Below are 11,267 nucleotides of genomic sequence, written 5' to 3' on the forward strand. Positions count from 1 at the left end.
ACAGGGAGGGAACCAAATATGCTTCCCCCCAATAGAAAGCAGGGATTTGGCAGATGCGCCAGTAAGAAGTGTGGGTGGAGCTTCCACCCTCGCTTCGCAAGAAAAAGCGACAAGAAGAGACCTCGCCAGGAGCGGGCAGCGCATGCGCTGCATTACTTGACGAGACCTAAAAACACGTTATGTCCCAGTTAGATGTAAATTTTAAACTCACTAATATCAAGAATGAGAAAAATAAATCTATATTTGGAGCATCTTTGCAATTTTTGGGGATAATTTTGTTAACTCTTTGAACAATAAAATGTGTATATTTTGAATGTGTATGTTATAGCTAAAATAATCTCATTTAAAAGGTGTCCATTTCACAGACAGGTCCCATGTTGCCTTGTGTCCATCAAAGCAGCTCGTACATTCAAATCTTTCTATTTCCAATAATGGTGCTTGGAGCATCAACACGCATGAGGGGTTAGAGCTGCTGCCCCCTAGGGTCTTTGACTTGTGGTCCCATGTCTACATGAAGACTGGAACAGCACAGGGAACTTTAACATACTCAGCGGCGACTGATGACATTTGAAAGTGGTGAGGTGTAAACTTTCTGTCAGAGTGCACCGCAGCGAGTGAGTGGAGCGAGCGAGCCTGATCAACTTAAGGGGTGTTCAGGGGAGTTCTCCCCCCAGAAATTCTTTGAAAAAAGAGTGGGTAAATGGTGCATTCCTGGGGTGAAACTTTCACCCCAGGTCTGCAAATGGCAATAGAGTAGTACAGCATAAAATAGGGTAAAATTATACACCTGCGCGAGCCTTCCTCATCCTGCATTGTGGATTTATATACATGAGCCAAACGCAGCTCTGCCAATCACGGAAACACGATTACAATGAAAAACATGCCGCTGCCCGCGTCCCACGCAGGGGGACATTGGCAGGGCAGCCACCTTAGTGGCCACTAGTCATAGCCCCCCCCTGTCCAGGGCTTCGAAGGAGGCACGGCGAGCCTCGTCTGCCCCTCCCCGGGGTCTTCCATGATGGGCGGCCAGGGGAGGGCCTTCCAGTGGGGGCGGGCCAGGTACTTAAGCTCCGGCTGCCCCTAGCTCTGCCTCTGTCCTGCTTCGGTTCCTGTCCGCCTGCCTGAGCGCTGCACCCACCCTGCACCCACCCTATCCTCGTACCCAGCGGCTGGACAGGCGGCGCGGACATGTTGAATATTTTTAATGTTTTTTCTTGTGTTGCAGGCGGAGTTACAGGGTGATCTGGAGACCATAAGATAACCCATCAAACATCATACGCTTGTTGTATGAAAATAAACCTGCAGCAGTTCTCACCCATAAACAATGTGTCCAGTGTAATCATTATATGGGCAAAATGTTTATGATGTTGGGTGGGAGCGGATGACGGTGTGGACACTATGCTTTTCACCTCATTTGTTTCCAAGAAGTGAAATTAACATATTGACAATGACACAGCACTTTGTGTTTCTCAGTCTCAAATTTGGTTTCTTGCAGGCATTACGCAGACTGAATTATTCATGACGGGGACCAATGTAACGGCACAAAACATACTTTTGCGAGCTGACTACAGTCGCACTACTTAGGAGCGGCCGCCGAATTCACACCAGCAGAATACCGCTCTGTGTTCAAAATAGCTCTACTTCTCATGACCGAGCGGCCCACACCCTCATTAAAAACAGTTCTTATAGTTATCGCCCGGTGCTACATTTTACAGAGACTGAATTATTCATGATCATGACGGGGACCAGTGTAACTAATGACACAAAACTTTTGAGAGCTGACTTCAGTCACACGCACTACTTGACGAGGCCGCCAAATTCACACCAGCAGAATACTGCAGAAAAACATTAGGATCTATTTTTGTCAGGCATGTGGGAGGGAGAGGGTAGGGGACTGGTGATTTTTTTTATTAAGTGACGATTTGCCCAGAATCACAGGATGTTAATCTGCTGACCATGCCGATACTCGAACCTGATTCCCTTCAGGTCGTGAACCAGGTTTGGGTCTCAGCATCAATGATGCAGGCCCTGGGGCTCAACATTTATCATGTGACCCAGCACAGTGTGCAGTGCAGTCATGGCCGTAATAATGTCCAGAGCAGACCTGCTGACTTTAGTTTGGAGCCGAGAGAGACACCAAATTCAGCAGCTGTGCTGTGGCCACAGTACCGTCATGGCCACATGATTCAGTGCACAGTCAGTCACACGCATGATACACTTCACAATAAACTGAATACAATGGGGCCTATTTACAAGCCTCTTGCGCCACTTTTGCGTCACTTTTAACATCGGAAAAGTGACGCAAATGTGGCGCATGGGGCTTGTAAATTTTCTCCAATTTTGCAGCGCTGCACAGCTAGTAGTCAGTACTGAATCGATCCTCTTGCCTGAGTCTGACTCTAGTCTGCGCTCAGCCTCAGGTGCAACTGACAGCAGCTCACATTGCCAGCAGGGCTTGCAGGCTGCCCATAATGATCATGAAGTAGAGGCCTCCAGGGTAACGAGGTCAGGCAAAGCTCTCTAAGTGCTCCTGACAATCGCTCACTCCCTTCCTTGTGTGTGCAAATGGCATGCACATACGGAGGGGGAAGGGGAGTAGAGAGAGGCTGAGCTAGGGCAGGAATGACCAATCACTGCAGAGCTTCACAATAAAGCCATGCAGTGATTGATCAATATGCCCTCCATGCTCATGGACATGCCCAGTCACAGGCTCTGCATTCTCTGCCTTGGATTGGCCTGGGCAGGAGAACTCGCCGCACCTTAGAGGCCGGGGGCTGCGCCTTCTACCCACCCACCCCTTCCTCCATTGTACAGGCAAGAGTGGCAAGATCCTGAAGCCTGCGCATGTCGGGCTGGCCAGGGAAAGGCACCCGGCCAACCCGACGAGCACATTGTTGCTGCACTGGCTCAGGGCTCTGACTGAATGCTTGAGTCTTGTTGCAAGTTGCTCCAAACCCGACCCCCCGTGTGAGTGAGGTGAGTGACGTCAGTGACGTTATTAATGCCCGCAGCTGAGTGAGACAGCTGACTGCTGCTGTGCCGCGGGCTGATTCTGAAATTAATTTTATGAAGTAAGTGCTGCTGGTGGACTCTGGGGCAAAATATTCAGTGGGGCGATGCCCTAACGCTCACACAAAGGAACCGCCCCTGGACATACTTACACAGCAAGTTTAGTCTCTAGCTTATCCAGTCTGGAAACACAACATACTGAAATGTGCCATCTCTTTCCCTTTACCCTCTCTTTACCTCCTGGCACAAGAAAGCTGAGTCACACAAGAACGCTTTACAGAAATGCTTGCACTGAGCACGTGCCCCCCTCCCTGGCAAGTGGCTGACATTTCAGGGCCAGCATGTCACCATGAATACATAAGACAGATTTGAACTGCTGTCCCATCTGGTAGATTAAGTGAATTGCAGTATCATGATGTCCAAAAGACTTGGACAGCATTAGAACTTTAGCATACTTGCACAACAAGTTCAGGCGCCCAATTATTAGGATTTGGCACAGGCAGCTATGCAGGGCTTCATGCTCCTCTGCCCTTCACCAATTTGAAAGGGCAGGAATGCACCGTATTTATGAAATGTGGTGCATACTTGCCTTTACCCCCGCGCTGGTGCTCAAATTACTGCCTAGCACCAACGCAGGCACCCTTGCACGGGGTGCCTGTATTGCATGCAGGATTGATTTTGTGCAGGAAGGGGCACCTTTTTGCACAAAAACAATCCTGAGGGGCATGTTCCTCTTTCTAATGCTATTGCAGAATGCAGCACACATGGAAAGAGGAAAAATACAACTATTTCGCCTTGTTATGCCTTCTGTGGGATGTGTAAGGTTTTGGTGCTGCCCCAGGTTTACATGATTAAGAAAATCTGGGGAAGCGTCAAAATCTCTGGGTGTTGAGTGGGATAACCCACTGCAACACCCATCGAACACCTCACTGATGCAGAGTAAGGCTTTGTCGTACTACATATCTATGAGGTCATGCAAAGCCACGCAAAGTGACTTTGCGTGGCCTCATAGATATGGCTGAGAAGCTTGTGCTGCCGGAGTGTAAAAAAAAAAAGTGACGCTCCAGCGGAGCAAGCCTCTCATAGAAGAGCCCCAAAGTCTCTAATTTGTCCAGGCTGGATAGAAATATTTTCCTGACACTGTCTAAATAGTGCTTTTTTTTTGTCTCGTTTTTCTTGGTTTATGAGGGCCTTATGCATGGATGAATGTAGCCTGTGTGGCCTTCTTTACTCTACCATAACAAACAGTAAGCTGAACTGCACTTCCAGTTTTTCAAACACACTGCCCTCCCAGAATTAAATTAACTGCACTTCCGGTTTCTCAAACACACTGCCCTCCCGGGATTAATGAACGCTCATTCTGGTTTCACTTTTGCAGACCCTGCTGCTTTTTAGCCCTCCACAGGCGAGCTCATCTGTAGTTCTGTCTTGGCCTTCTCCAGTAACATGTTTGTGTGTGATAGCCTGAGTCTTTAGGAACAGTTAAGTACATTATTTGGCTCAACAGCCTATTTAACATAATTAGACTTCAGTTGCCCACTCCCATAAGGCATTGTCAGTGTGCCGAAAAGGGCCTCTTACTTACTGCTTTGCATCTGACTGCTTCCCCTCCAAGACTTCACCACCCCATCCTGCTCCCAATTTCCTTTTTTTCTGTGTTAAACAGATAACAACTGTGGCATTCAAATTAAACAGCTGGGGAGCAGGGAACTGAGTTATTTAGTGATTTACGGCATGGGTACTCATAGTACGGCCCGCGGGCCACCAGCGGCCCGGCAAGCGTTTCTTGGCGGCCCGCAAACCTTGCAGACATCGTATCTGTGTTTAAAAAAAACATTAAATTGTGTCAGCAACCACTGCCGTTTGCAGCAGTGCGGACTCTCAGAGACACTGCTCTGTGTGGGCCAGGGGATTCCAGTGATTGTCAGAGTGGAGATGCAGAGGCCTAAGAGGTGAAATACAACAAAGCTTAATTAACATTTAAATTGTCTTTTAAAGACCTGTGAAGTACTAGGATGCGGCTGTGTGTGCGCGCCTGGGAAGCTGTCTCAGCTCGCGCTGAGGGCTGACACACACACACACAGGTGTGAGATGACAGAGGGAGGGAGAGAGAGACAGAGGGAAGGAGAGGGAGGGAAGTAGAGGGAGGGAGAGGGAGGGAGACAGAGTTTGACAGAGGGAGGGAGGCAGGGAGGGAGACAGATAGAGGCAGTCAGAGGGGGAGAGAGGGAGAGGGAGGGAGATGGGGTGACAGAGGGAGGGAGGAAACAGAGGGTGACAGAGGGAGGGAGAGGAAGGGAGACAGAGAGGGACAGAGAGAGGGAGGGAGACAGAGGAAAGGAGAGGGAGGGAGGGAGGGAGAGGGAGACAGAGAGAGACAGAGAGAAGGAGGCAGAGAGGGAGGCAGAGTGGGAGGGAGGGAGAGGGCGGGAGAGGGTGGGAGGGAGAGGGAAACAGGGAGGGCGACAGAGGGAGGGAGACAGGGGGAGGGAGACAGATAGGGACAGAGAGAAGGAGGCAGAGAGGGAGGGAGACAGAGGGAAGGGGAGGGAGAGGGAGACAGGGTGGGAGACAAAGGGAGACAGAGGGAGGGGGACAGAGGGAGGGAGACAGAGGGAGGGAGAGAGGGAGGGAGGGAGACAGAGGGAGGGAGACAGAGGGAGGAGGGCAACAGAGGGAGGAGGGCGACAGAGGAGGGGGGAGACAATGGAGAGAGACAGAGGGAAACAGAGGGACGGAGACAGAGGGACAGAGACAGAGGGGAAGACAGAGAGAGAGAGATGGAGGGAGACAGAGGGAGGGCAACAGAGGGAGACAGGCAGAGGGAGACACACGGAGTGTTACAGATGGAGGGAGACAGACAGAGGGAGACAGATGGGGGAGACGGAGGGAGACAGATGGAGGGAGACAGATGGAGGGAGACAGACGCAGAGAGAGCGTTGGAGAGGGAGGGGGCGAGAGGGTTACAGAGAGAGGGAGAGGGGGAGGGAGAGAGAGAGAGAGAGAAAGAGATGTGTGTATGCCGGGTCTGGTGGCTCAGTGGACAAAGGTGTCCGCTGCAGAGGCTAGTGTTCAACCTCATTGTCACAATTTTGTTTTGCTTTAGCCCTGCCCCCTCCCCCTCTGAACCCGCCCCCACCGGTGCGGCCCTCAGCCACAAACCACACTAAATTTGGCCCCGAGAGAAAGTTTGTGAGTACCCATGATTTAAGGGAAGAGGTGTGGCGCCCCGGCCAGGGCGACTGATTCTGGAATCTGGGGCCCATGGTTCGATCCCGGCACTGGCAGCAGATCAGCCCAGCACCATGTGACTCTGGGCAATAGTTTGCTTACTCTTCCCAACAGGCCCCAGCGCCTGGATGCCTCCGGGAAACTTTTTGCGCCTCACAAATACTGGATTTATTTTATTAAGGAAATAAACTTGCAGGGAGTTGACATAGCGATACAAAAGGGGATGATGGCCGGAGCGCTTGAGCAAATCAAACACTCACCCCCAGTCAACTGATCTGGGTTTAATCCATCACCATTCTTTAGCCCACTCAGCCACCCCATTTCAGACATGGCTATATGCAAATCAGTCTGACCCTGGGCCTCATGGGAACAGTCCAGCCCGAACTGCCAAGCCATGTCTTCCATGGACCAGAAACAAGCATCCTGGGACCGGTTTCGGATTCATAATCCTCATCAGCCAGGCTATCTTGAATCCAGTGGCAAGTGAGCAAGGGACTCACGTCTGAGCATACCCTGCCACACTTAGGGCGAACAAAGCGATACAAAAGGGGATGATGGACGGAGCGCTTGAGCAAATCAAATACTCAACCCCAGTCAACTGATCTGGGTTTAATCCATCACCATTCTTTAGCCCACTCAGCCACCCCATTTCAGACATGGCTATATACAAATCAGTCTGACCCTGTGCCTCATGGGAACAGTCCAGCCCGAACTGCCAAGCCATGTCTTCCATGGACCGGAAACAAGCATCCTGGGACCGGTTTCGGATTCATAATCCTCATCAGCCAGGCTATCTTGAATCCAGTGGCCAAGTGAGCAAGGGACTCACGTCTGAGCATACCCTGCCACACTTAGGGCGAACAAAGCGATACAAAAGGGGATGATGGACGGAGCGCTTGAGCAAATCAAACACTCACCCCCAGTCAACTGATCTGGGTTTAATCCATCACCATTCTTTAGCCCACTCAGCCACCCCATTTCAGACATGGCTATATGCAAATCAGTCTGAACCTGTGCCTCATGGGAACAGTCCAGCCCGAACTGCCAAGCCATGTCTTCCATGGACCGGAAACAAGCATCCGAAACCGGTCCCAGGATGCTTGTTTCCGGTCCATGGAAGAGATGGCTTGGCAGTTCGGGCTGGACTGTTCCCATGAGGCACAGGGTCAGACTGATTTGCATATAGCCATGTCTGAAATGGGGTGGCTGAGTGGGCTAAAGAATGGTGATGGATTAAACCCAGATCAGTTGACTGGGGGTGAGTGTTTGATTTGCTCAAACGCTCCGTTCATCATCCCCTTTTGTATCGGGAGTTGACATAGCAGCAGTAATCATTTGGAAACAATGCTCCTGTGGCAGGGCACAAGTCCTAAAAAAAGAAGTGGGGGGTCTAACCTAGTTAGGCAGTATGCAAATGACAGCCCAGCACGTGACATCATGCGCATGACATCATGGCGCACAACATCAGGGCGCATGACATCACACATGGCATCACAGGAATTTACATCATAGAAAGTGGTATCACAAGCCACGACTTTACAGGAAGTGGCATCACAAGAAGTGATAACAGATCTAAAGCCCTCACATATATGTTTAGCAGGTCTATCATGTGTACGTTTGAGCGCATTTCAAGGATAATAGCACAGTGAGCTATGGAAGATGGTACGTGACTTCTACACCTTGCAATCCCCCAGTTTTATGTAACAAATCATGTACATTAATTTTCAAAATGCTATATTTTATTGTACATGTAATATGCACATGATGGTGTAAAGCACTCTGACACCCTGCATTGGAATGAGTAGGGCCTCACAAGAAAAATAGTGGTACTTAAATTATTTCAATGCCTCCTCAGTGAAGTAAGCTCTATATAAATTCAATTTGCTTTGTGTAAATACTAGGAAAGACCAACAGAACTGATATTCTCACAGTGCATGCCTATCTCCTAAACAGGGACTGAACAAAGTGAAAAGCTGCCTCTCGTAAGTATGTGTGAAGTTCTAACAAGGTGTGAGCCTTTGTTTCCCCTCTGCTTCATTTACATCAGGCGTGAGGCTCCTGACTGCTCCCAGCCAAGAGACTGGAACAAAAGGAGGCCTGATGACCCCTCAAATTCGGCCTTTGTTATGAGCCTAGCAGAAGGCTTAAATAAGAAAGCCTTTTCCTGCCTGCACGCTTGTTTTCAGTTTGGAAACTCATGTATTAGGTTAACACAGCCTGCAGAGTGTCCTGTGTGCGTGGCAGGATGGTTGAGAAGTTATCCAGATAGTACATGAGTTTTCAAACTAAAAACAAGCATTGCCAAAGCCAATAGGTCCCACCTATGTGAGAACTATTCGATCTGCCAACGTCTTTTTGCCAAGTTGCAGTGTAGCATGACTAAAAGTTATACCAGAAACCCTTTTAGTCATGCTCCACAGCAGTCATGCCAATCTACTACAAGGCTAAAACACGATGGCAAAAGCCAGTAGCTCTCACATAGGAGAAGCAGCTTTGCCAGTGCTTGTTTTCCCTGTGTACAGCGCACAGCATCCTCAAAATCGCTTCAAACTTGTTTGGTATTTAATTATCGTGAGCGAAAAGAGAATTATCCTGCCGAACCAGTCCCGTTAAACCCTGAGGAATGCTGCCGGAGGGACCCCTAGGTGCAAGCGTCAGTCTGAGGCGAGCCCACACCCACACGGTTGATTCTCTATAGAACCAGTCAGTCGTGTATCTCCTAACAGTCAGTCCCTTCGGGCGCTGTGCCGTCTGTCTAACTGTACGATTACAGGGAAAGACCAAACACACCCAGGCGTACTTCTCTGGGTTCATTTCAAGAATTTTAGCCAGCCGAGTTAAGATGGTTATGGCTGCAAACCATGCACGCCCATTTGGTGGCGTATTTTTCAAGGGGCAGTGCAGTCGCAACCGCACCTGCTTGTAAACAACATTTCGCTTTTCGTTTGGGAATAAAACGACAAACTCGCTTGTCTAGGGTACACTGGACTGGCTAGGTTGTGGCGAGTGTACGAACCCACCGGTCGGAACTCACGGGTCAGAGAGCAAAGGCGCAGGTCACCAGGGCACACTCGAATTCAAGCGCTCAGCACAAATTCAAGGGACATGTATTTACACCAAAGAACATGTCTAAGTGGAGGTTGCGATGGATGGGCAGCTGTGCCCGGTGGTGAGTTCCTCCTGCAATTTTAGGGAATGCTTGCAGTTTTCGCCTCTAGGTGGGATGCTGGTGCAGTGGGGCTGAACGAATTGGTGGAATTGCCTAGGTCACGTGGCAACATAATTTAATAGCAAATATTTATGCAAATCTTTTCTGCATGCTTGGGCGGGGCACTCAGCTTCATTTTGTGGCGAGGAATGGCGAAACTCCCATTGAGGGCCTGATTTAAGTTGGGCGGACAGGTTACTCTGTCCCAAAGGTGACATATAGGCCCAGATTTATGAAAAGTGACACATCGCTGCGAGAAAACAGCGATGCGTCACTTTTCATTGGGCCCGCCTTGCGATAGCAATGATGCATCATATTTACAGTATGACGCATCATGTCGCAAGGAGTTACAGATACGTCAGTATTTCTGACGTATCTGTAGGCGCAAAAATGACACATTGCTGGAGTGTGTCACAGAGGTCACATGGGTGTTGCGTGGAAACACCCACAGCAACACTCATGGAACGCCCCTTCCACGCAAAGTGCTGCGTGTGAATGGGCCGTATTTACAAAGAGAGGAAAAGTCACACAGGGTGACTTTTCCTCTCCTTGTAAATACGGAGGAGCCACCAGTACATCACAGAAAGTGATGTACAGTTGAGTACATCACAGAAAGTGATGTACTGGTGGCGCAGGGGGCTTGTAAATCTGCCCCATAGTCTCTACGCCATATTGCACGTCTTATATCTTATGACAATGTCATTAAGGTGGCTATCCATCACAATTGTGACTGAGAATCCCGTCGGACAAACTTTAAATATATCTCTTGAAAAAGTGGTCCGAAATTGCGCATCTACTTCTTGCGAACAGACTTTGACAGAGCGACTTACCTAATTAATATTAATTAGCAGTTTGCAATTTGCACTCCCCTGTGAATGTATACAAACTCAGGGGCTGGTGGGCTGCGATGAACAGCAGACCATCATGCCCCTGTTTGCATTTCCAAACGGAAAAGGTTTGTTTTTCAAGTAGCCCGTGTTCCTCAAAGGAGCTGCTGTCGCTTAAAAAAACATCAATTCGGCAAGGGCACAAACAAACATTTTTACGAGCAGTTTCAAATCTACTTGTAGTTCTTTTGCTTGGCCCCATTTCCAAAGCTTTTCCTTATTCCTCCATCCTCGACATATCCCCAGGATCCCAAAAGCGGCGGGGCCAGATTAGGAGTTTTGAAGTAAGGAAACAATTCATAATTGAGGAGGCAGAGCGACACTTTGTGGACAGTATGCAGACGAAATTTCATTCACCGTACTATAAAGTGAAGGAAATCCCACCAACACCGTTTCCTAGGGATTTAGGCACTTTAATCAACAAATTGTCAGATTTTCCGACTGCACTTTATCATGAATTTGTCCCCGCTCATTACCTTCGCCATCCGGATCATTTTCTTGGCTGTCTCCAGGTCGCCCTGGTGATTCTGCCCGATTTCAGCGATGACGAAGCAGGGATGGTCGCCACCAATGGAGCGACCAGGGCACAGTTCAAACTCAAGAGGCATGTTTACACCAAAGAAAAATGTCCTGATGCCTCGTGAAAATATGGGTGCAGTAGCAGCCGGTGTCAGATTCTATTTTGGCGATGGCGAGCGGACGGGGAAAGAGGAGGCGTAGTCTGAGAAAAAACTGCTATTTAAAGAGGCGCAGGGTTGTACGGTGTAATTTGGCAAACCAATCAGATACTCTGGCGAGCGAGAGGGCTGGCTCTAGAGCAGTGTGACCGGTGCGACAACACCGGGCGCTGACTTTGGGTGGGGGCGTCATGTTTGTAGGTATATCATGGTTCGAGAAGCACCTGCGGCCGCCGGTCCTGGCCTCCAGCAACT

General features: G+C 49.4%; 1 protein-coding gene across 1 annotated transcript in view; it reads right to left on the reverse strand.

The window, feature by feature from the left end:
• The window catches only part of LOC144818791 (N-acetylneuraminate-9-phosphate synthase-like), a 193,281-nt gene extending 182,251 nt beyond the window's left edge, over nucleotides 1-11,030 (reverse strand). Inside the window, exon 1 of the mRNA XM_078676547.1 lies at nucleotides 10,812-11,030. Coding sequence (XP_078532673.1) covers nucleotides 10,812-10,943 — 132 coding nt within the window. The 5' untranslated portion in view covers nucleotides 10,944-11,030. The remainder of the gene's footprint in view (nucleotides 1-10,811) is intronic.
• Between the last annotated feature and the right edge of the window lie 237 nt (nucleotides 11,031-11,267).

This window comes from Lissotriton helveticus, chromosome 2_1 (assembly GCF_964261635.1).
Source record: "Lissotriton helveticus chromosome 2_1, aLisHel1.1, whole genome shotgun sequence".
In the NCBI taxonomy this organism is placed as follows: domain Eukaryota; kingdom Metazoa; phylum Chordata; class Amphibia; order Caudata; family Salamandridae; genus Lissotriton; species Lissotriton helveticus.